The sequence below is a fragment of the Aricia agestis genome, chromosome 7 (assembly GCF_905147365.1).
Source record: "Aricia agestis chromosome 7, ilAriAges1.1, whole genome shotgun sequence".
Classification (NCBI taxonomy): domain Eukaryota; kingdom Metazoa; phylum Arthropoda; class Insecta; order Lepidoptera; family Lycaenidae; genus Aricia; species Aricia agestis.
In genome coordinates, this window is record NC_056412.1 from 6,160,297 (window position 1) to 6,187,704 (window position 27,408).

The 27,408-nt window shown below is 37.2% G+C and overlaps 1 protein-coding gene across 1 annotated transcript in view; it reads left to right on the forward strand.

The window, feature by feature from the left end:
• The first annotated feature begins 1,461 nt into the window (after positions 1–1,461).
• The window catches only part of LOC121728790 (liprin-beta-1), an 82,242-nt gene continuing 56,295 nt past the window's right edge, over positions 1,462–27,408 (forward strand). The window contains exon 1 of the mRNA XM_042117075.1: positions 1,462–1,676. Within this exon, the coding sequence (XP_041973009.1) occupies positions 1,571–1,676 (106 nt within the window). The 5' untranslated portion in view covers positions 1,462–1,570. The remainder of the gene's footprint in view (positions 1,677–27,408) is intronic.

Consider the following 27,408-nt stretch of genomic DNA (forward strand, 5'->3'; position numbering starts at 1 on the left):
CAAGTGTACCGTGTTGGCTTTTAATCCATCCATACTCTATTAATATAAATGCGAAAGTATCTCTGTCTGACTGTCTGTCTGTCTGTCTCGCTTTCACGCCAAAACTACTTAACCGATTGCAATGAAATTTTGTACACAGTTATTCTAGAGTTTGAGAAAGGACATAGGCTACATTTTGATGTGGCCTGTGGGATATATATCTTATTTCTTATTATGTATATCTTATTTCCATGAAAATATCAATGAAAATTAATTCGCATTGCGCGTGGCCAGCGCTCATCCCGGGGGTCCTGGGTTCGAGTCCCGCAGGCGGAACAAAAAGTTTTCAATGTTCCTGGGTCTTAGATGTGTAATAAAATAATATTTCAAAAATCTTAAATATATTTTATGTATAATATTATAAAAAATCCAGAAATATATCGATGCAATGAACATAGATTATAAGTCTATGATCTCGATGGCCGGCCGCTCTGGCCGCTAGTGCGCGCCCGGCCCGGCCTGTATTACTTGATGTCGTCGTACGTGGGAGAACCATGCTTCGGCACGAATGGGCCGGCTCGACCGGAGAAATACCACGTCCTCACAGAAAACCGGTGTGAAACAGCGCTTGCGCTGTGTTTCGCCGAGTGAGTGAGTTTACCGGAGGCCCAATCCCCTACCCTATTCCCTTCCATACCCTCCCCTATTCCCTTCCCTTCCCTACCCTCCCCTATTACCCTATTCCCTATTAAAAGGCCGGCAACGCACCTGCAGCTCTCTGATGCTGAGAGTGTCCATGGGTGACGGAAGTTGCTTTCCATCAGGTGACCCGTTTGCTCGTTTGCCCCCTTATATCATTAAAAAAAATGTACCGTGCGCATACGGTACGGTTCACGGTTGTCGCCATGTCGGTACTCGGTACATAAAGATAGGTCCCCTACGATACCCCCTAACAAAAAAAAAATACCCAGATAAATATATAAAAAAAAAACGTTTTATTTCGGTATAAACTAACGAAGGGATATTATTTTTAAGCTATGATCACGGAGGCTATTCAGTATAGGTATAAGCTCCGAGTAGCGATTCAGATAATACTATAGTCCGTCAAGAAAGTGAAGAAATTAAAAAGTGGCAACATCGTAGCGTCATCCCTTTTTTCTGAGCAAAGGACTCGTTTCCAGCTCCCAATAAATAAATAAAAAATCCCTTTTTCTGATTTGTTGATTTGAAAGGGATGACACTACGATGTTGCCACTTTTTTATTTCTTCACTTTCTTGACAGACTATACGACCGTGTATCTTAGGTCTAAGTTTAATACTTGACATTTGACAGCCGCATAAAGCAGAAAATGACGTTCTCGCAATGAATAAGGAAACGTCAATGCGTTCTCACCATGTTCTCACTTCTAGGCTCTAGGCTCTAGCACCGAAAAAAAAAGTGTCAAACTTCAAAGTTTTGTTGACTTGGTTTTGCGAAAAAACTTTCTACATTCTTTAAACTTTTTATTTTATTATTTAAAACCTAACCATTTATTAAAATAAGACAAACAAGTGATTCTGTATCTGAAATCTGAATTATAAACGAACTGTAATGGGTAAAACAAACCAAGTTGATGGTGACAATAATCCAACTTCAGATTCTGATCCTGCGAAACTGCTCGAGGCGGCTTTGCTGCAGATGGATGGAATTATTGCCGGTAAGTGAAAAGTTTAATACTCTTTCCAGTTATAGATAGTCAAAGTAATAATGCAAAATTACTTTACTTTTACTTTGCAACTTACACTACCATCTTTTCTGAACTGCAACACCAACTTATTAATCTGTTATATTTTTTTGATTTTGCTTTATTATATTCTGATTGGTTATTAAATTGTTTTTTAACCATCTGGTAAACTTGCATAGGTAAATTTTTGTATGATATTGCTAAACTTAATTAATTAAACATAATATTATATTACATTGCATCAGAGCTCTGAGGAATATATAAGGGGTAAGCTAACACATACCAGGTAGTTCTGTCATATTGAATGTGGCCCCAACACTCCTAACATTCCTGCTCCTTGCAACTTTTATTAACCCTAAAATATTATAATTCATTCTAGTAAACACAAAAAATATTGTATTGTTATATTCCTACAGTGTTATGACTCATAAAATTATAATAATATATAATACTAGATGTTCCATGCGGCTTCGCCCGCATAAACGCACAAATTAGATATTTCACAGACAAATTAGTTCACAAAAATAGCCTATGATCCTTCATGTGATCTACTTCTTATCTGTGCCAAATAACAGAAAAATTGCTCTAGTTGTTCGTGAGATAAGCCCTTTCTAATTTTATTTTTAATTTTCCCCGTTTTTTCCACATTTTCCTATATTTCTTCGCTCCTATTAGTCTTAGCGTGATAAAATATAGCCTATGTCCTTCTTCGATAAATGGGCTATCTAACACTGAAAGAATTTTTCAAATCGGACCAGTAGTTCCTGAGATCAGCGCGTTCAAATAAGCCCTCTCAAATGATTTCCCCCCGTTTTTTCCACATTTTCCTCTATTTCTTCGCTCCTATTAGTTTTAGCGTGATAACATATAGCCTATAGCCTTCCTCAATAACTGGGCTATCTAACAATGAAAGAATTTTTTGAATCGGACCAATAGTTCCTGAGATTAGTGCGTTCAAACAAATAAACAAATTCTTCCGCTTTATAATATTAAGTATAGATAATATCTATGGACGCTTCACACCACGTCAGTCTGGCACCATGCTAAGTACCTAAAGGACTTGTGCTACGGGTACCAGACAACGGAAATAATATATTTTGATACTTTTGATCCAGGAACTTCGAAAACTTTTTGTTCCGTCATTCGAACCCGCGACCCCCGGCTTGAGCTACTAACAGCCCACCAACTGAGTCACAGAGGTCGTCAAATTAAACATAACTTAAAAATGCCAATAAAACTTAAAACTTAGACAATATATTTATGGTTTTTACATTTCTGAAGTTTTTGTTTGGTTTAAACTTTAAATTATTATGTTAGGTCATTTATGGTGAGTGTGTAACCTTAATACTGAAACTCAGTCAACTTGTTAAATTCTGCAAGAAATCTGTAATGTACTATTTGATGTTATCTGATACTAGTTTTGTCTGTCTGGTTTTTAGGGTACCATGCCCAAAGGTTAAAAACAGGACCCTATTACTAAGACTTCACTGTCTGTCTGCCTATATGCCTATATGTCTCCAGGCTGTATCCCAAGAACTGCAATAGTTAGAGGGCTGATATTTTTGCTTATTTTTTCTTAAATTGTCCGGAACCCTTTGTGCAGGAGTCTGACTCACACTCTGCCAATTTTATTTACTTATGTTATCAGGATTGAAGATTACAGGGATTTAAATGGGTGGAAACATTATGTAGAATGAATTTGCTGATCTATTTTGATTTTTGATAAACAGAAGATATTATACTGAGTTTGCCCTAGTATACATCAGAGCCCAGAGGGAACAGTATCATATTATGAAATATCGAAAGACATCATGTTATAAAAATATTAAACAAAGATTTATATCAAAGAAATATTGGTAGTGTGCTTCCACCCTAATATCTAGGAAAAATCAACTTCAAACAAAATGTATTGTAACAAAATAATATTCGAATCTCGTGTGCTCCCACCCTTATATTTAGTGTCCGACCGAAACTGGTTTTTCAGCCGAAACCGAAACCGAAACCGAACTTTCGGCCTTACTCTAAGTTTCGGCCGAAACCGAAACCGAAACTTAGTAAAATATTTAAAATTACGATTATTTATTGGAAATTATTGATTTTTCACATAAATGACAAATTTTTAAACTAAAGAAAAAGTACCGCATTGAATTTTTTACTTTTTGCGATATTTCTTAAAATAAATATTATTATCTACTTAATCTTAGACTCTAATAATATGTTCCCTAGAATTTTTTTTGTACTATATTCCAAGTAGGTGCGATTTCACCAAAGAAATTGAACGCGCTTAGCGCACACTAAACCGGTTCTAAACGTATAAACGTATTTTTATACGTGGGAAAGCTATGCTTCGGCACGAATGGGCCGGCTCGCCGGAGAAATGCCACGTTCTCACAGAAAACCGGCGTGAAACAGCGCTTGCGCTGTGTTTCGCCGAGTGAGTGAGTTTACCGGTGGCCCAATTCCCTTCCCTATCCTCCCCTATTCCCTTCCCTTTCCATCCCTACCCTCCACTGTTACCCTATTCCCTCTTAAAAGGCCGGCAACGCACCTGCAGCTCTTCTGATGCTGCGAGTGTCCATGGGCGACGGAAGTTGCTTTCCATCAGGTGACCCGTTTGCCCCCCCCCCCCCCCCCCCCCCCCGTCTTTCATATATAAAAAAAAACACGTTTGTAACACTCAATTGCATTTCACCAACATAACCTAAACTCGTTCACAGCAAATCCGATTTTTATCTTCTGAACGCCCAAAATTTGAGTTTTAACTTCATAAAACACACTTAAGTCCTGTCAGTGTAGTGTCATGACAGATCGAAAAACATAGACGAAAATTGGGGAATTTATTTATCGCTTTTGCTATTTTGGTAATAAAACAACGTGACAAGGTTCTAATATGATAATAACATATAAAATTTATCGTGTGACGTAACGTAAATGTTTTTTCGCGTAACTTTTAATCGCGATTAATAAATCTATTATTAATCGCGATTAAAAGAAGAATGTGAAATCTATTTGAAACAAAACGAGATTTACGTCGCCATATAATCGCGTTCATTGTTCAATGAGAACTCACGTTTAATAAAACGAAGTTTTAAAAGTGATTGGTGAAATTCCCCTAAATGTATAACAACAAAGGATTACCCTAAAAAAACAAGGGCAGAAATTATTTCAAGTCATTTTATTTAGGTGCAATTACACCTAAGAAATAGGACGCGCTTAGTGTACACTAAATCGGTTATAAACGTATTTAATCGCGTTTATAGCACCAAACTGCATTTCACCAACAACGTTCACCGCAAATCCGAGTTTTATCTTCAGAATGTCCAATGTTGTACTGTAGTTAAACTTCATAAAAGCCGTTGAAGTGCTATTAAGGTGTAGTGTGGTGGCGAATCGAAAATCATAGACGAAAAAAATGTCAAGATGACAGTTTTGATAGATGTGATTGGGTAGCTTATGTATCGTTTCTTGCTTTTCTGATGATAAACTCCTGTCTCCAAAATGATACAACCATGTAAAATCATCACGTGACATCACATAACCTTTGATTTATTAATCGCGATTAAGATTATGAAATCCATTTGAAACAAAACGAGATTTATATCCCCTTAGCTACGCGTTTAATGAGAACTAAGATTATAAAACAAAGTTGTGTGATTGGTGAAATCCTCCCTTAGACATTAACGACGTACTAATGAAAACAAAATCAATTGCAGTATATTATTTTTATGGGAAACATGGACACGACCGCGGTCGAAGTTCAAAATGAAATTACTAAGCAAACTTGCAGTAGGCGTCACTAAATCTCGCAAGATATATCCTAATATATCCTACAATCTCACAGTCAAACAAAGTTCTTAAGTAAATAAAGTTCAACAAGCAAGCACGAGTTATCTGAGAAGTTTATCGAACGACGCATGAGTTTCGGCGGGGCCGAAAGTTTCGGCTATATTTTGGTCGAAACCGAAACTATGGCCGAAACTAGATTTTTTGGCCGAAACTGGCCGAAACCGAAACCGAAACCGAAAGTTCGGTCGGTCACTACTTATATTATAGAGGGTGCAAACTGTTGAACAGAGGGTGGCGGCGCCAGTCGGCCGCTGCCTCGCGTACGTTCGCACGTCGCGTCCCGACGTCACGCGCCAACACACGACAACACGCTATCCGACCCCTCAACACGCGCGCCCTTCCGCGTTTTTGCAACACGTGTTTTGAGTTTTCCAATTTTAAAAATCGTGTCGCGTGAATTACGTGTGATTCGTGTTTCTCAGTTTTTTATTCGTACTAGTTTCAAGGTTTTATTGTATTTTTAAACATATTATATCTTCACACGAGCAATTCTTGTATATATATGTAATTAAAATCTCGGAATCGGCTCCAACGATTTTCATGAAATATAGTATATAGGGGGTTTCGGGGGCGATAAATCGATCTAGCTAGGAATCATTTTTAGAAAAAGTCATTTTCATCGAATACCGAGCAAAGCTCGGTCACAATAGACTTCTTCTTTGCAGTCGAAAACTATACCAGTAGTTCGACTGCAAAAAAACGGACAGGTTTCAATATCTGTCAAATTCGTCGGGTTTCACTAGGATTATGAATGGATTGTGCCTCGCGCTGGCTGATATAATTTATTTTTAAATATTTAAAATAAAGATTTTAAAATTGGCTTCTGACAATTTTAATCGCATGTGCCAAAACACAAACAACAATCCGACCAAAGAGGAACACGTCCATCGAATATGTCATAGTTTTAAATTCGTAGGTAACAAGTTAACAACCCTAGCGACGATTTCGCCATAATACGTCAAATTTAAAAATTTCAACATCAGTTCTAAGTCGGCATACTCTATCATTCTATCTACTCTGGCTCGGTCAAATAGCTAGCTAGTATTATCTGGTGCACAACCTTGATTTGAACTATATGACGTGTCCCGATAATTTTTTCTGTTTTCTCTGAGACTATCACTAATGCTATTACAATGCAAAATTACGCAAACAATTGATAACAATTAATAATTGTTTAACAATTAACATACATCGGAGTATGTGCTAGCAATATCATAGGCATAGTCTAGTCCAGGGGTCACCAATTAGTTTCGCTCGGGGTCCGTTTTAAGAAACAAAATACCTTCGCGGTCCACACATTAAAAAACAAATTAAACAAAATATGTACTTATTTTACGAAAATTACAAAGTAATTTTCGTAAAATAAAATAATTTGTTTGTATCAATGAGAAAAGTAACAACTTTTGTTGCTACATGTTCATTGACCGAAATTAATTTTTAACGAAATTCATCTTCGAACATGCTTGGTCCGCACACAATGTTAATGGGTCGGCGGCGGTCCGGATGCGGACCGCGGTCCGCCATTTGATGACCCTTGGTCTAGTCCATTATTAGATGTAGCTAAATTCGAATCTGAGGTTTTAATAAAAGAAAAAAATATCTTACTAAATTAAAATACTTATTAAAAATATTTAATGGTCACTTGACACAAATATTTCAAAAATATTTTTATCCCACCAAAACATTAAATGTAAGAAGGAGCCAAGCAAAATATTGCATAGCCATGCAATATATCTATCGTAAAAAGTTTTCAGATCACATTCAAGCCAAGCCTTCAACTTATTTTGTAATTTAAATCAACATTCAGTGAATTTATCAATAGTATTCTTTATTTTATAATTATTATAGTGGCTCGGCAATGAGCACAAGAAAAACAAATATAAAACTTCACATTTGGGGTAGTTCATACTTACACAAACGGCAAGCGTAAAGTGTTTTTAGTATGTAACGACGCATATGGACGATGGTACCCAATAAATCCAATCAGTCGCTGATTATTTCTCTAGTGCTCATTGCCAAGCCACTATAATAATTATAAAATAAAGAAAACTATTGATTAATTCACTGAATGTTGATTTAAATTACAAAATAAGTTGAAGGCTTGGCTTGAATGTGATCTGAAAACTTTTTACGATAGATATATTGCATGGCCATGCAATATTTTGCTTGGCTCCTTTTTACATTTAATGTTTTGGTGGGATTTCATTTCTTTTTTTAAGGTTTCTTTTCTTTTCAGGTCACGTTAAAACTTTTCTGTACTTAGCTTAGCACCCATTCTCTATCTCTAGGTATATATTATAGGTCGTAAAATTAATTGATAATAACAGGTAGGTACTTCAACAAAGTACAAATTCTATGAAGATAGCCCAGCAACTTTTGAACTTTCAGGAGGTTATTCGTGCACCGATGTTACTTTCGATTGAGTATTACGACCTATTCCGGATTTTTTTAACCATAATAATTATACTCCGCAAACAAGCGATACCGCGATATAAAGGGAGTGCTACACCATCTATCGAGTGAGTATGGACTATGGAGTGTACATCGTAATTCGCAGTTCTGATTTCATTTATATTTTAATCGAATTTAATTATCATAGTTTCATTGTTAACTTTGTTAACACTACTTTTCCTTTTGTACGTAAAATAATTATTATGAAGTCCAAACTCATTTTAAATGTTCTTGGAAAGCCACAAACATAAAAATCTTTTATTTAATAAAGTTATATTATACTTTTCAGTTTTTAGGTTTCCTTGCCCAAAGGATGAAAACGGGAGTCTATTCCTAATGAGTCTAGACTTCGCTGTCTGTTTGTCGTCCGTCCGTGTGTCACGAGGCTAGATCTCGAGAACCGCAATAGCTAGATATTTTAATTTTTTACAAATGATGTACTTTTGTTGTCGTTATAAAAGCTAGTAGTCCAACTAAAATAAAATAAATGATTAATGGGGGGTCTCATACAACAAACACGTTTTTTTTGCCCTTTCTTTGCTCTATATATTTCAGAAAATACTTGATTGTATTTCAACTTTAATAATAAGTAATAAAAAGTACATAAACTTGTGATTTAAGGGGGGCTCCCATACAAATTTACGGTACGGAACCCTATGTACGCCAGTCCGACTCGCACTAGGCCAGTTTCATAATTTTTCCTTTCATTGTGGATAACGACCTACCTTGTTGCCAAATTTCAAGGTTCTAAGTCTGCTAGAAGTACTTTAGAATTTTGATGATCTGTCAGTCAGTGAGTGACAAAATTCCCTTCCCATCCCTACCCTATTCCCTCTTAAAAGGCCGGCAACGCACCTGCAGCTCTTCTGATGCTGCGAGTGTCCATGGGCGACGGAAGTTGCTTTCCATCAGGTGACCCGTTTGCTCGTTTGCCCCCTTCTTTTTTCACACTTTCAACACTGTTTCACGAGTGTGGGTTCCGTACATTGTTATTTGTTAATAACTCACAAATACCTAATGACTCCTAACTTTACCCCCATGATATAATATCTTTCAAGATTTCATGATAAAGATTTCACTGAAAACGTAATTCTTTTTGCACTTGTTTAAAAGTTTTAGGTCTTTTAGGTTCAGCGGGGAGTATTCTATTCTGATTCTCTTGTGAAATTTTTCGCTTTTTTGCCCAAAAAATACCTTATACGAGGGCTGCTATTTATGTATCCGGAACTGGCCACTTACAAGAACAATATTTAAAAAGTAATTACAACATTTGAAAATAGAACTCTTTGGTTGAAGAATACATTTTGTTTCATGTGACTGTCAATTATTTTTCCATTGTGGCGTCATTTTGAAAATTGCGTGTCTTCATTTGCCATGGATTTAACGCGTGAACATTTTCGTGCAATGATTTACTATGATTTTCGGCGTGGGCTAAATCAACAACAGTGCTTTATTCAACTCACCGCAACTTTTGGAGATGAAGCACCATCAAAAACCACTGTTTATCACTGGTACAGTGAGTTTAATCGTGGGCGGTCTATGCTCACGGATGAAAATAAAGAAGGTCGCCCAAAAACAGCTGTTGTCCCACAAAATATAGATGCTGTGCGGGAACTTATAATGCGTGATCGTCATGTTACATATCGCGAGATAGAGGCGTCCTTAGGCATAAGTATGACGAGCATACATAAGATATTACACGAACATTTGGCTGTAAAAAAAATATGTTCGCGTTGGATTCCGCACAACTTGACAATCGATCAAAAATGGGCTCGTGTCGATTGGTGCAAAAAAATGATAAAAAAATACAACCGTGGTACGTCAAAAGCCGTTTATAATATCTACACAGGTGATGAATCTTGGATCTATGCATATGACCCCGAAACTAAACAACAGTCAACGGTGTGGGTGTTCCAAGATGAGCCGAAACCAACAAAAGTTACTCGTGCAAAAAGTACTTTGAAGCAAATGGTCGCCTGTTTTTTTGGAATTAATGGACATGTGGCTACAGTGCCATTAGAGAATCGTAAAACGGTTAATTCTGAATGGTATATGACCATTTGTTTACCAGAAGTCTTTGAAGAAATAAGAAAGGACAACCGACAACGCAGAATCATATTACATCACGACAATGCTAGCTGTCACACCTCAGCTGAAACAACTCAGTTTTTGGAGGGTCAAAAGATCGAAATGACTGGTCATCCGCCGTACAGCCCTGATTTGGCACCTAACGATTTCTTTTTATTTCCATACGCGAAGAACAAATTACGTGGTCAACGTTTTTCGAGCCGCGAAGAGGCTGTTGATGCGTTCAAAATGCACGTTTTGGAGATACCTCAATCAGAATGGAAAAAGTGCTATGAAAATTGGTTCCAGCGTATGCAAAAGTGTGTCGATCATCGCGGCGAATATTTTGAAAAGCAATAAAACCATATTAAATGATATATGTTTGTTTCTTTTTTTAATTCCGGATACATAAATAGCAGCCCTCGTATGTATGTATTTATTGTAGCTTTAGCGCGTGCTCTAATTTTAACTATCTCTGATATATTCAAATAACGCGGTTTGGCCATTGACAGATAGAAAAACCACAATAGACATAACTACCAGTAGTTCGACTCCAAAGAAACGGACAGGTTTTAATATCTGTCAAATTCGTCGGGTTTCACTAGGAATTAGGATTATGAACGGAATGTGCCTCGCGCTGGCTGATATAATTTATTTTAAAATATTTAAAGTAAAGATTTCAAAATTGGATTCTGACAATTTAATCGCATGTGCCAAAACACAAACAACAATGCGACCAAAGAGGAACACGTCCAGCGAATATGTCATAGTTTTAAATTCGTAGGTAACAAGTTAACAACCCTAGCGACGATTTTCGCCATAATACGTCAAATTAAAAAATTTCAACATCAGTTCTACGTCGGCATACTCTATCATTCTGTCTACTCTGGAAAAACGGACCACAGTCCACAAGGTGACATAATAAAGGTTGCGTTTTAACTTTTTAATGATTTAATCCTTTTAAAGTCCGAACTGACCCCTAATAAAAATTAATAATTGTACGATAGTATTTTTTGTATGATACACATGACACTTCACTTATTTTTAAAGTGAAGCGACAACAGTCGAACTACGACGAGGTAAACAGTGCTCTCTCAAAAATAGTACATTGGTTTAATGTTAATAACTTACTTTTAAATTCTAGTAAAACTAAATGTATAAAGTTTACTTTGCCCAATGTTAGGCAAGTCCAAACCAATGTGCTATTAAATGATGAGAAGATGAATTTGGTAGATAACACTGTATTCCTAGGTATTACACTTGATAGTAAATTACAGTGGGGTCCTCACATTGCTAATCTAGCAGGTAGGCTCAGTTCTGCAGCATATGCAGTCAGAAAAATTAGAGAAATTTCTGACGAAGACACGGCACGATTAGTATATTTTAGTTATTTTCATAGTAGGATGTCATATGGAATCCTTTTATGGGGAAACGCTGCCGACATTAATACAATATTTGTGCTGCAGAAGCGAGCCATACGTTCTATTTATAAAATGTCTGCTTTAGAATCTCTGAGAGATAAATTTAAAGAAATTGGTATTCTAACTGTTGCTTCTCAATACATTTTGGATAATGTAATATATGTTAGAAAAAATATAAATAAATTTAAAGTTAAAAGTGACATCCACTGTAGAAATACTAGAAATAAGCACAAGCTGGACATGCCAGTGATCAGACTTAGTAAAGTCAGTAAATCTTTTAAAGGTCAATGTATACGCCTTTACAATAAAATCCCAGAAAACGTTCAAAATCTTTCCATTAATAAATTTAAAAAAGTAGTCAAAGAGCGTTTGTGTGCCAAAGCTTATTATAAGGTCAATGATTTCATAGAAGATGGCACATCTTGGGAGTAGGATGGCTTCTTGCTTGGCTACTTCTACATTATTATATTATGACTTACAATTATGTATGTTGACATTGTATATAATATTAAGTTACAAAATTGTAAACTTTATTTTAAAAGAATAATTTTTCTCTCACTTTTTTGGTAAAAAGTGGAACCCGTGCGAGTTTCTTACGCCGGTTCTTCTCGCCGGGGTAGTTCCCGAACCGGTGGTAGGCATCAGGTAGACATTCTGAAAAAATTTGATTCAAATTTACTCAGAAATAAAACATTTTTTATTTATTTTTATTTATTTGTATCACATATAGTTACTAATTACTATGTATAATTATGTAGTATACTGTTCTGAGGTAGTATACGTACGACGGCTCATGACACCCACATCTCCGTTGCGCCGAAACTCGTTGATCACGTGGGAACCGTACATTTTTCTGGGACAAGATGTCCTTTCCCGGGACTCAAAGCCTTTCTATGCCAAATTCCAGCAAAATCGGTTCAGCGGTTTGGGCGTGAAGAGGTAACAGACAGACAGACACACTTTCGCAAGTAAGTAAGTGATTATGGATTTGTTTTGCGAAATACTATAGCTGTTTGTTCCGATTCCATATCCGTCTCACGTATTTTCGTCAGGAAAATAACTTATAAAATGTTTGTTGTAATTTTCCTGACGCGCTACGCTAGCGGATTTAGGAAGCGTCTAAGGGGCTTCCTTTCAAAACCATACAAGGCAGACAGATCTCTTGATGGTATGCATATTATTATTATTTGTAAAAAGACTGAACCATATCATATTTGCACAGAAAATATATTATTATTATCAAGTCCTAACAACATCCTGTATAAATGTTCACGTTACAACAAAACGCATTTGCGTCGTCCTCATCTATTGGTGTCGAACGATCTTTAAATTATGCAGGGCCTGTACCCTTTCATTAAAATGTCATAAAAACAATACTTTATATAAAAAGTTGCGTTCAACTGTAAACGAGTTCAAGTCTAACATTTATAGGACTTCGTATTTTATTTTCCACGGCGAGCGGCGCGGCTTGGTGAACTTTTTTAATTGTGACGGGCTCAGGTGGCTGCTGCCTCCGGGGGCGTTTTTTATACGGGTAATTTAGTGCTAGCTTAATGAACTGACTGTTATGAGTTCTATCATTTTTCGATTCGCCATTGAATCTGGAAGTCGGTTGAAAACAGAAGCGATGAACACTTGACGAAAAGATCAGTTCCCTGAATATATTTTCGATTCATGTGTGTTTTGCGTTTTGATTGGTCAATACTGCAAATATCAATAGCTTATATCTTGCTGTTTTATAGATTCCGGCCTCTGGATGTAAGCAGTATCATTGTTAAATTAAAATATCAGATTCGGAGTCAACCGTATTTTTTTCCTTTTACAATATTATAATTTCTTGTTAAAAAGTCTAAAAAGGTCAATTCGTCCAATAGCTTACCAGAAGTTGAAAAAAGTGCTGAAAGTTTTGTGCGAAAACAATCGGTGTTATTGTTTGAGCCTTTAGAGAGACTCGCATTCATCAAAGTACATCTACATCGAACGAGCTACGTACATTGTTGTGTGTAGATTATCCGCGTGTAGTATCCTTGCCAAATTGCTGTAATATTTTCAGTTTTTTGCTGCAGCTAGCGATATTAAAAGCATTTTTAGGGCACTGAGTTTTTATGTTTTGAATTCGTTGTATTATTGGGAATAATAAAAATGTAATAATATGGTAGATTGAAATCTTTTAACAATAAGCAGCTTGAATCTACAAAACTGCTCGGAAAAGTCTTTTACTTCTCGAAACCTCCGTTATCGAGTTAGTCTGAACTCGGAAGATTGGACATCTCCCATAAATTTTTTAACAATAGGCGGTAACTACTTATTATTCACGTAAAAAACAATTCCGAAAATTACATGTTCACAACAATTTATGACTACACTGGGCTTAGTCTGTCCTGCAGGGCTAATCACGGCCAGTACTTGATGTTACATAACAGTAGTATTTCAGCTAAGGGCCCATTCGCATATAGGCGACGCCTTGATCATTTGGCTGTAGCGATATCGATTTTTCCCAGCAATGACTAAAGCTATGAAATTAAAAGTTCATTGTCAGTATTCATCATGTCTTTGTCTTTGAATTACCCATAGCATAACACGATTGGTCAACTTTTATAACACAGAATAATCAATCAAAAAGACCTCTGTAAAAAGGGATTCCTATTTTGCTAACAGAGGAGAGTGATTTAGGCTTCCAAAATTTGTACATAGATTGGTTCAAGCATACACTTTAATTTGCCCATAGCTTATATGAAATGTATTTATGGTTTTTAAATTACGCCTAAAAAACCATTTTGTCGCTTACGCCCTTTCCATTTTTTGCTGTTCCATTGCTTGTTTTCTATGAGAGGCCGGGCCGGCAAACAAGCAATATCTAAAACGTATCCAACACGGTTTTTTACTTTAACGCGGCGTCATCTCTCGGGGGGCATAACATTTTAAAGGTGTTCACAAAACCACATATAAGGGGTTCACAATTTTGTGTGACGTAATATGTGGATGGCTCCCAAGTAACGGATCGTTAATTGTATATTCGAAGCAAATACAGTCGGGCGGTCGTTAAGACAATTCCATGAATCCTAGAACAACAGTCGACGCTATTACGCGATATAAATGGAGGCTTCACAGTGATAACAAGAATTCAGAACGCAGCACAAACCAAAATCCGCTTTTAATATAACTGAGGTAACCGAGTTACAAGGGGTTCACGATCCCCGTTCAACTCAATGGAAAATATTACTGTATATTTGGTATGATTTATATACTCCGTTCGAGGTGATTTAGCACAAATTGTTACATATATTTTACAAAAAATACATTACTAATTGAAAATATGTGTTACGTTTTTTTTAGTCTTCTGTACAAGTAATATCGAGGAAAGATTTGTTTGTGAACTTTGCACCTAACAGGCTCCGTAACCATTGGATCGTTTTTGATGAAATTTTGTACAGATCTATTGTGTATTACTAGAAAGATAACAGACAGCTAGCAATACTCTTTCAGCGCTGCTACTTTCACAGCGAACCCATTTTTCACATTCACAAACTGAAGTATCATCACTTAGTTTTGTTACACCTTGTAAAAGTTACTTCTAAATGTCATTTTCGATTGGCGCATGGCCATGGCGGGCGTCAGGCTCGATGAAATTGTAATGCATCATTACAATTCAGCGACAATGCCGTCATGAAGTAGGCTCTATGCGAAGGTCTACAGCCTATACCGTATAGTATCTGTCTGCGTCTAGGCTTCAAAAGCGATAGGACAATGAACCCGTTTGTTACTTATCCGTGGCAGTGAATGATGCCATAATCCTCAGGATTGCAGTCAGCGAGATTGTTGTCAGTTGTCACATACGAAGGGAGGTTGGGTCCCATTATTTCCATATTATATCACTAAGAATCGTGTCCAATAAATTGTTTTTAAATTATTATTTACACTCCTATACTTAAACCTGAAAAAATATCCTAGTATAGTCGTTTTATAGGACTCTAATATTCATCAAAATCGGTTTAGTGGTTCGTCAAGAGGTAGGACAGACTTAGTTAAGTAGTATGGATTATGGATATAAACTTGTTGATGTGGTGAGGAAGTCACAAACTTCAATAAGCATAAGCCATCCTCAATAGCAGGGTTAAAATTTCCAGGTGACAGCGAACCCCTAACTAACTAATGAATGAACCCCACCCCCATGAAAATAATAAAATTTACTGTTGAAGAAAATAAAGTTTTTATTCGATTAAAAGGTAACACATGAAGTGCCAAAAGAGTGCCGCGCGTGCCTGCTAGTTATCAAGCCACCATTACGTACCCCACTTTGAGAAACCCTGCTCAATAGTATTCGAAGTCCAGACTAAGGCCGTTTGTCCACCGCCGCCGCGCCGTCACCGGGACGTCACCGATAAAAATGCTAGTATAATGCCACTTTATGACCTAAACTAGTGGTAATCAACCTTGTTATTACGCGCCACAAACACGTTTTGGTCTTGGTGTCACGGGCCGCACCCAAACCTTTTAAGGGTTAAAAAATGACGTTCCATATTATGTATGTATATTGGTCTGGCGACCCATCCTATCGCTGCTTGTAGTGGCGTAGAGCAAAAAAAAACCTATAGCCTAGGTCAGCTATACTCAACCTGGGACCCGCCGCCCGCTTGTGGCCCGCGTTAAGTTGAACCATTTTGAAATTAACGCCTACTGGCAAAATAATGCAAAATCGTCGTGAAAGTCGTGAATTTTTTTCTACTTTTAAGAGGAACGTTATTTTTTTAAACCTTAAAAGTTTTGGGTGCGGCCCGCAACATCAAAACCAAAACGTGATTGTGGCCCGTAATAATAAGGTTGAGTACCACTGGCCTCAGTAGTAAAGTGGCATTTTATTTGAAATTTTGTCGGTGACGTCCCGGTGTCGGCGGCGGTGGACAAGCGCCCTAAGATATTGGCATAGCATTGTTCGTGCATAGATCAATACTGGCTTATTCCGTCTCGGCTGTTGAGGAAATTATCGGGAACTTTGAAACTCAAACAACCCGAAGTGTCGTGGACTCATAGTTCAGTTTCAGTAGCATTTGCATCGAAAGTTTGTCTAGTGCTAAGATTAAGAAATTTAAAAAAACCCCCGCCAAGCAACTTTAAAAAGTAAAGAAATAGATAATAATATATTTTACTGACTTTAAGTTTAAATAATTCCTAAGTGTAAAGTGATATTTTAGTCCATAATTTTTGGCACACAAAAACACCCAAACACACAGCAATAATATCTATTACTCCTGCGATTATGATCGGACATTTTTGATTCGTTTAGCCGCGGCGCGGCGTTGCGCAAGCGAGCAGCGTAAAGTGTTAGCCCCGACTGGTAATGCCGAAATACTATCCGAGATTTTGTTGTGTGCCGTGTGGCGACGCATTGATACTATGGCGCACATATACAAGCCGCGCGCGGTGCCTTTGTATGAAGATAACTTACTTCCCCTCCTTTTACTATGACTTGGGGTTCCAGGCGCGGTCGCAGCCTGAAATTTGGGGGGGGGGGGGGGGGGGGGGGGTCACTCACTAGTCACTACACTAATATAATATTTTCTTCTGGGTTGACAGCTGTCTAAGGTCGGGCATCGTGGTGGCAGGTGGCGGTTAGGGGATAGATAGAAATTCACTTTTATTATTTGGCAAGATTTTGAGATTTTTTAATTGGACCTTAGATTTTGGGGCGGGCATGTCCCCTGTGACCCCTTTGGACCGCGCCTGTGTCCCCTGTGACCCCTTCGGACCGCGGCTGTTGGGTTCATAATAATTATGGAGCTCGGCTCATATGGAATCCAGGTGATGCTTCAGCAGCAGCATGCAAAAATTTATTGGTTATCTACGTCTTAAAGCTAGTTGTCGCAATTAAAATGAGCCCAAACACGAAACCATTGCTCTAAGTTGGTGATGAGTTGGGTATCCTATTGATTACCAGGTGATGCTGTAGCACCAGGTCAACTTTCCATTAATGTGTAAATATTCATAAATGTCACTAACTAGAATGCAATAAAGCCCACCAAACGACTGCAAGTTGCTATTCGGCCCTTCACGAACCAGATGAACCCCGATTTTTCAGCACGGAGCAGGCTGATGATGATGAACTATTGTAGCTAAGAACACTCTCAGTTAAGTCAGCTTTCAAACAAAAAAAAGTAGATCAAAATCGATCCACCCGTTTGGATGCTACGATGCCACAGACAGACAGACAGACAGACAGAAAGACAGACAGAGAGACAGACAGACAGACAGACAGACAGACAGACAGACCGACAGACAGACACGTCAAACTTATAACACCCCTCTTTTTTGTCGGGGGTTAAAAACTCAGGCACATCTCTCACCACATACCAAATATTCGACATATTCATTATTCAGTATTAAATATAAAATTAAATTAAGAAATTTAAAAAAACCCCCGCCAAACAACTTTAAAAAGTAATGAAATAATATATTTTACTGACTTTAAGTTTAAATAATTCCTAAGTGTAAAGTGATATTTTAGTCCATAATTGTTGTCACGGTGTGTCGGGGGACTAAAATATCACTTTACACTTAGGAATTATTTAAACTTAAAGTCAGTAAAATATATTATTTCATTACTTTTTAAAGTTGTTTGGCGGGGGTTTTTTTAAATTTCTCTGTCTGTCTGTCGGTCTGTCTGTCTGTCTGTCTGTCTGTCTGTCTGTCTGTGGCATCGTAGCATCCAAACGGGTGGACCGATTTTGATCTAGTTTTTTTTGTTTGAAAGCTGACTTAATTGAGAGTGTTCTTAGCTATAGTTCATCATGATCAGCCTGCTCCGTGCTGAAAAATCGCGGTTCATCTGGTTCGTGAAGGGTCGATTAGCAACTTGCAGTCGTTTGGTGGGCTTTATTGCATTCTAGGTCGTGACATTTATGAATATTTACACATTAATGGAAAGTTGACCTGGTGCTGCAGCATCACCTGGTAATCAATAGGATACCCAACTCCTCACCAACTTAGAGCAATGGTTTCGTGTTTGGGCTCATTTTAATTGCGACAACTAGTAAGACGTAGATAACCAATAAATTTTTGCATGCTGCTGCTGCAGCATCACCTGGATTCCATAAGAGCTAAGTGGAGGTTTCACGTTTGGACTCATATTGATGGCCTCATCCAAAAGGACATTCCTAGATGGTATTCATTGGGATATAATATGATCCTGTTGATAGGAATTATTCTGCACTATAACCAACACAAGTTTAAAAAGCATGAAATAAAATTAAATTAAAAAAAAAAAAAAACAACCCCCGCCAAACAACTTTAAAAAGTAATGAAATAATATATTTTACTGGCTTTAAGTTTTAATAATTCCTAAGTGTAAAGTGATATTTTAGTCCATAATTGTTGTCAAGGTGTGTCGGCGGACTGCTAATGTAGATGTTTGATTTCACATAACATTATAGTTTAAGGGTCCGTTTTCAGCAAACCAAATCGAGACAATCAGTGACATGGCAATACAAAATGCAAAAGACACTGTTGGCGGTCCCCCGACACACCGTGACAACAATTATGTACTAAAATATCACTTTACACTTAGGAATTATTTAAACTTAAAGCCAGTAAAATATATTATTTCATTACTTTTTAAGGTTGTTTGGCGGGGTTTTTTTTAAATTTCTTAATTTATTAAAGCGCTTTTACATCCAACCCTTGGAGGAGGTGTTTCAATGCTTAGATAACGGTTTCTAAGTTTTCAAAGTACCTAATTCTGATCGTCTTATAAGTGGGAGTTTTCTTTCTAAGACATCTATAAATCTAAGCAACGAATTAAATAATATAATGTACCTATCTGAGAAACAGAAATAACTTTCCTTTTACAATGAAACAAACTTAAACAATCCCAACCTACTTGTAAACTTAATAAAACTAATCCGTCGTGAAAAACTAAACGAGATGTAGGAATTTGTATTTTATTCTTAAACGAGCTTTTGCCTGCGTGCGGCTTCGCTCGCGTTAAGAAGTATTATTATATATAAACTTTCATCCCCTATTTTAATCCCTTGGGGTTGGAATTTATCAAAATCCTTTCTTAGCGGATGCCTACGTCATAACATTAACCTGCATGCCAAATTTCAGCCCGATCCGTCCAGTGGTTTGGGCTGTGCGTTGATAGATCACCATGTCAGTCAGTCGCCTTTGAGTTTTATATATACAGATGATTAAAATGTAAGAAAACTAGGGCCTAGTAGCGTCTGTGTTTTAATCTAGGACTCCGAGATAGCCCGCGGCTCGTGGCGCGCCAGCCGCCAGGATCAATGTTGTTCGAGATAATCACGCCTTCCACTGGAGAGAAGAGGCGGAAAGAACTCGCCTCATACACTCGAGCAAATTGAAATTGCGTTTTTTATTTTGTGCAAAGAATTAAAGCTTTAGAACTTTCTAAGGAATTTCTTATCCTATTTACGTGTACTGTTTACGAAGAATTACTGAAATGTGATGAACTATGGAAAGAATTAAGGGAGGCCTTTACCCAGCTGTGGGACACTAGCCTGCTAATATTACTGAAATGTACGCATAATTTAGAATAGAAGTTCGCATGTATTCGTAACATTCTTTCCAACAACAAATGGCATTTAATTTGCGTCTCGGGGTTTCGGGATGCAGCCTAATTACGCGCTCGCGAACTTTAATTAGTATACGTTGATAACTTCACATAGAGCGTTTGTGTGCACGGAAACCGTCTATAATAATGTGTTCCATAAATAAATAACTGAAAATTAAAAAAAAAGATTTTAAAAACTTAGAGCTCGACAAGGCTTTAAATGAACGTGGCGAAAAAAGGAACTACCGCTGCCATCATACAAAAACACCATTTTTGACATGTTTTTTCAGTTCTCATAGATAATACAATATCTCCTTTACCAGCAGCGCCCCGTCCACGTTCATTTAAAGACTTGTAGCACTTTAAAAATCGATTGCGTTTTGATATACCCACTCTCACAGGAAACAATTATAAAAACAATATAAACATACTTTCAAAAAACTTAACCCTCCTGGCGCAGTTGGGTAAAAATAACTGTCTGTTAACTCTGTATCATACTCACGGACCTGAGTAATCGTAAACCCAGCCAGTATTCCAGTGACAATGTGTGAGTAGCGAAGAGAGGTGTAACTCGTGTGCACGGTGTACAGTGATGTGAGACGATGCCGGGGTGCTGGCAGTGGCCCGAGCACATCACCCGCTGCTGGCTGTTCGACGCCTGCCACCGGCGGCTCTTCACAGAGGGCGAGGAGTCTCAGATACCGCAGCGTACGTAGTCTTGGCTCATCACCCGAGGTCAGCTCGGCTCGGATCAGAGTTTCGATAGCGAAGTTAGATGTCAAATGTATGGGATTTTATGTAACGCATCGGTATTCCGTAAGAGCCGTGGCACTTGCGTTATGTCGAAACTGGCGAAAACATCTTGCCTTGGGGGCCAGGTTTCTGCTGATCCGATCTGAGCCGATTTAGTATCAATTTTTTTTTACCTTATCCGAGCTAGTTACTCCCGGGCCTTTTCCGATCTATACAATAAACAGGGTTAAACAAAACAAAATGATAATACTTTAGCAGGGTGTGTACTGTGTACTGTGTACTCATAAAATATAGAGTTCACTGTGAAAGTAACAGTCGCGTTGAAAGAGTAACTTTTTTTAACCTTTGGATGGGAAAATTCATGACGCGAGGGAGTTTGTCAATACAAGACATAAACAAAATTGCTCTTTCAGCGCTGCCACCTTCACAGCATAAAGTTAATATATCTAGCGGAATAGAGCAACAATCTCGAGCTGTCAAACGAAACCGAAATTGGTTTACATCTGTGTGTAAAAATATGTGTACGTATACACTCACACAAGCATGATTGAACATGATATCTATGAGATTAAATTGTCAACGTGCCGATAAGTGCCGACTGGACGTCAAAAAAAGAGTTCTGATGTCATGTATCACACGTCTCTTTACCACGCAGTGTTACTGATAGTGACATTTCGCTTGCTCAGGCCTTTGTTTCTCTATTCCGCTAGGTATAATATTAACTTTATGCTTCACAGTGAACTTTATAATATACGAGCTTTTGCCTGCGTGCAGCTTCGCTCGCGTTTAGAAGTATTATTATATACAAACTTTCATCCCCTATTTTAATCCCTTGGGGTTGGAATTTATCAAAATCCTTTCTTAGCGGATGCCTGCGTCATAACATTCACCTGCATGCTAAATTTCAGCCCGATCCGTCCAGTGGTTTGGGCTGTGCGTTTATAGATCACCATGTCAGTCAGTCACCTTTGAGTTTTATTTATATAGACGAGCTTTTGCTCGCGGCTTCGCTCGCGTTAAGAAGTATTATTATATACAAACTTTCATCCCCTATTTAAACCCCTTGGGGTTGAAATTTATCAAAATCTTTTCTTAGCGGATGCCTACGTCATAACATCTATCTGCATGCCAAATTTCAGCCCAATCTGTCCAGTGCCAAACCACTGGACAGATTGGGCTGAAATTTGGCCCAATCTGTCCAGTGGTTTGGGCTGTGCGTTGATAGATCACTATGTCAATCAGTTAGTCACCTTTGAGTTTTATACAGTGTGTAACAAAAACTAGTGATAATAATTTAGGGTGTGTACATGTTCTTTGTAGAGAGTTCACTGTGAAAGTAGCAGCTCTGAAAGACGAACATTTTTTTTCACTTTTATATGGGCAAGGGCCCGTGCGTCACGAGTTTCCCCATACAAAAGTGAAAAAAAATTTTGGTCTTTCAGCGCTGCCACTTCCACAGTGAACTCTCTACAAGGAACACGTACACACCCTAAAGTATTATCACTTGTTTTTGTTACACCCTGTATATAAAGATTAGGGACACAAACACACTCTTAACTGTAAAGTAGTAGGTATCATTTTGTTTGGTTACACGGTACACCTCGTATAGAGATGGATAAACGCCAAATAAGCAATCATCCCCGATTGTTTAGCCATAGATGGCTGTTGTGGTAGAAACTAGCAATCATATTTTTTTAATTTATCCGGGCTAAGTTAGTAGCATGTTTAGAAACATTCTTTATTCTACCCGAGCTAAGTTAGCGGCAATCATTTGGGGGATCCAAAGACGATTACTGCTCACTTCCAGCTAAGTTTTAAGTTTTGCTTTAGGTGTGACTACTTCTTGTAACTAGTAGATACAAGATTTTAGTATATCATGATATTTAGGTTAGGGCCTGTTTCATCACTTCTTCACTATCTATCCACCACTTAAGGGGGCGACTAACCCTGAAATGTCGATTTTATTATTCATTTTTATACTTGAAAATAAGCCCCGAATTGTTTCATTTTTGCAAATTAGATACTACATTATATTTCCGAGAATTCGATCTGAGCAAAAATTTTGGGGTTAGTCGCCCTCTTAACTTGACAGATAGAGCATGGAGAATCTGTCAAAAAAGTTGTGAATAGCTTCGATCACTAATATACTATAGTTTGTGCGTTTTATGATGATATGCGTGACACATTATAATTGACAATAGTAGGGAAGTTACCCAACAAAAATTAATCGATAGTTTAAAAATATCGAATCACTTCGTAAAGGAATTGCAATCGAAATTATCGATTTCGTACTGACATTTCAGTTGTGCCGGCGATTTAAGATGGCCGCCATTTTTTGTCGATTTTCCGTTTCATGCATAAGACATTTTTCAAATGTTTTCGTAACAATAATTTTATACTCCTATTTCACAGTTAATATTTATAATTTTTATTAATAAGTTAGCATTTAGCATCTTTTCATTTTTATTCATTTACAATTATAGGAAACATTTGTTTTTGTAGATGGAATATAATTTATTACATTTTGATTTTTTTTGTTTTGTTGTAAAAAAAACCCGTAGCAAGGAACATGAAAACTGTCACCCATATCATCTTATAACGCACAAACTATAGTGATCGAAGGTGAATAGCCTATCCGGCACTTTATCAGGATGTGGTGAAACAGGCCCTTAATGTACTATAATGTAATGTCTCACAGTAATATATAATAATTCACACTTTTCTGTGTCAATTCAAATATGGAGAATCTGTCAAAAAAGTTGTGAATAGCCAATAGGCTATTCACAACTTTTGCCTAATAAGGCACTTTATCAGAAAGTTTAATTTTATATTATAATCAACTTAGACCGAAACGAGACGAAAAGCGATACGACGCTATTTTACCCACAAGAAGAAAATACATTTCATTAGTAGGTCTACTAAATTTGGTTTTTGAGGTTCTAAGAACTCTATTGGGAATATAATTAATGTATAAAAAATAAAATATACTCAATACAAAATATTATGAGAACTATAAAGAATGACAAATAGAACTGATTTCTAAGCAAGATATTTGCGATTCAAGTTAGGTTTATTTAAAATTTAAATAAATAAAATAATATATGTATAAGTATTTGTCGGCTTTTCTCGTGACGTTTAGGTGTGAGCTAACCCTAACTCAACGTATTTCGTCACTCGTGTAATCGTGTTATGAACTGTGGCCGGTTAGAACTGTCACTCTAACAGCTAGACGTGCGCTCGTTAGTCGTTGCCAGTTAAATGGGCTTAACCACCGGTAATTCCTATTTCCGTATACCATCGAAGAAATTGATTCAAAGGCAGTTGACGGACCCACGTCATTTGGTCAGGCTGGATTTGACATAACGCGACCAAATTACGTAGGTCTGCCATCTGCCTATGAATCAACTTCTCTGATAGAAACATCGAGGAAATTGATTCCTAAGCATATTTTGAAGTCACCTGCGTCATGTGGTCTACTTATGTCAACTCAATGTTAGCTGTGATCGGTCGGATGGGCGCGACCAAATTACTTAGGTCCACCATCTGCCTAAGAATCGACTTCTCTGATAGTACATTGTAGTACAGAACAAAAAGTGTGAGTTTCTGCCGCCGGTTCTTCTCGCTGAATTAGTTCCCGAACCGGTGGTAGGCGCATCAGTTGCGACAGTCAGAAGCTTTGAATAAAAATAATTTTGATTTCCAAAAGGAGACCACTTTTTTAATGTCAGGCGTGATCATCATAGAAATTTTATTCAAGGGGCAACAGGCAACAGGGCTTATACTTTTCAAGGTTTCTAAGAATTTCGGTGCTTGAATAGCGCATAATAGTTGAATATTGAATATTAATCCTAGGCTAATAAAAAATCTATGGGTATCTACTAGTAGTAGAGTAGCTATCTATGTATGTGCTCTATCTGTGTTTCAAATTACAACAACAGTCACGGCAGTTCATAACTTTCTATGTGGAAAACACTGGAACATATTATATTTTATTTGAATCATACCTTCCATTTTTTATAAAAGCATAATAAAAATTCCTTCTCCTGGCAAAGCCTTATTGTTTCTGCCCGGACTCTATTAGAAAATGCAATATCGTCCCCGCGAGCTCCCGTTTTCGCGAGATCTCGGCTTTTTTGTGAGATTGACCTCGGTCGATAAAGTACCGTCTTAAGTTCTAGTCAAAACTACATGAAGATAAAAAAAAAGGAAGATAAACGAGGGAAGTGATACAAAGTTCCGGTGAACTTTGTATCACTTCCCTCGTTTATCTTCCTTTTTTTTTAGAATAATTGAACAAAAACCACACAAAACTGTTAACCTCGCGATATTTCGAAATTGGCGTGATTTCGCGAGATTTTCATAAACTAACGAGATCTCGCTTGAGCCCAATCTCTCGAGATTTGCACTCCCTAGACTCTGTTCCTGCATAACGGCGAGGTATTTCGAGAGGGCTCGTATAATGGATGGTGGAATGGTAATTTTTTCCTGACTGCAGTGTTCCTCAACCAAGCAATTACAGAGTCGCACTACTCGGTGTTAATTGGTCGTAGCTTTTAAAAACGATTGGACGCTACAATACTTGGGAAAATTGGATTTTTGACGTTAGCTGGACAGAGCTCGTGCGACGATTAGTTTTGCAGCTGCATCAATGGCTTAGAAATTTGATAGATTTGTGGAAAAAGCAATTTTCAACAATACTCGAAATGTTTTTCTTATCAACTTTTCCATTCTGATAATTTTTAAATCATAAAACAGTTACAAATTAATGTTTTGATTAAATAAATGTTTTGATAAAATTCACCAAATTAAAAAAAAACTTATATTTAACTTTTTTTTTAATTTGGTGAATTTTAATCTAGTAGTAAGTATAAATTAAATTATAATTTTATACATTTTCATCAAGTAACATCTCAATGCGATGTTCAGAATCATAGTATCTAAAGCGGAAGTAATGTAAGCCGTCCTCGACATCGATACTCGGTAGTCGATAGTCTATACCATCGACTCGATAGCCATCATCATCACCCGCTACAACTCAGATTTGTAAATCTAGACCCGAAAAGTTAGATTTAAAATATTTTGTTAATTAAAATGTAAATTTTGTGTGATGTCTGGTTGACAATTTATATTGACCATCATACGATCAACATAATATTGATGCTTGTTGCCGTTGCCGCAAATTGCTTGATGTAGTCGTGACTCGAGTCGTGACGTTATAGTTGACGAGTATTGACTGGAATTGAGCAATTGTAGTTGCCCGTATAAGCGTACCTTCAGGGCCCGCTATGAGTTGACTGACACAATCATGAAGTATTGTCAATATGGGCCCGGACACACGTCATCACAGTCTCACTATTTGCATTTAAATTAAAGGCTTTGACACATGCATAATAAAGTCTATAATATTTCCAATTTACATTACTTATATTAAATATAATATTATATTCTATAATGAGTCGATACTCAAAATTCAGAATTCAAGTCGTTTAAAATATATATACTAAACACCGTCTTTTTCTTGGCCTCAAGCCGTGTAAGGCTCAGATTACATTGCCATTGTCTCTTGATCACACAGTGTATAATATTGCTATTCAATCCAGTGATCAATAGTAACGCTACGAAACTGACGTAGCTTTAGCTCGGTGGATAAACATATTATGATACCTTATCCAATATCCTGCGGACGGCTTTGATAGGTTAACTGTTTTCAAAGGAATCTTTGATGCTACGGCAAAGGACCGTACCTTTGCCATCGTGCACAAAGTCTATATATACATGTTGAGTAAGTATATTTATTGGTTATTTCCCTGGCTAAGTAAAGTCTATACTGTACTCGGCGAAACATGGCGGTAGCGGTCATTGACTCCCTGTCAAAAACTTGTCATTTTCTATATAAACCGCGATTGACAATGAAATGTCAGATGTTGTCAATCGCGGCTTTGTATAGAAAATGACTGTTGAAATGAAGTTTTTGACAGGAAGTCAATGAACGCTACCGCCATGTTTCGCCGAGTACAGTGTAGGTAACAGCATTATTTCCACTTCCTCTCAGTGACATTTTATTTAGTTTATAATTACAGAATACAGAGTTATCTGTAAAATTACGAGATTTCGAACACTAAAAATGTGATGCATAAGTTTATGCTAGTTTAACTTCCCTACTTGAATTCCATACTTAGATATTTGGCAGCCGCTCCTATAATAATGGACCATTAAAACTTGTGCAACGGGAACTTAAATGCTGTAAGTTTGTTACTTATTTTCTACTGAATATTACAGCGACTGGCAAATCTCGCTTCCTGGAGTTTAATTTGGGTAACTTCTCAAACTTTGACCTCTCGGGTAAAATAATTTTAGGCCCACTTGCGCTACTTTGGGTTAACTTTAATCGTCGATTAAATATCTCTCTCGTATTTATGAAGAAGGCGTGAGTGTATAAGCCAGGGTAGTTTGGGGGCTTTGTAATTATTTCATACGAATATGTATTTCTTTTTCATTAAACATTTTTGAATCTCCTTCGAAATTACAGTTTGTTTACGCCTATGAATAATAAAAACTAAAGAAGAGTAACTGTGTCAAAAAATTTGTCCACGAGTCTACA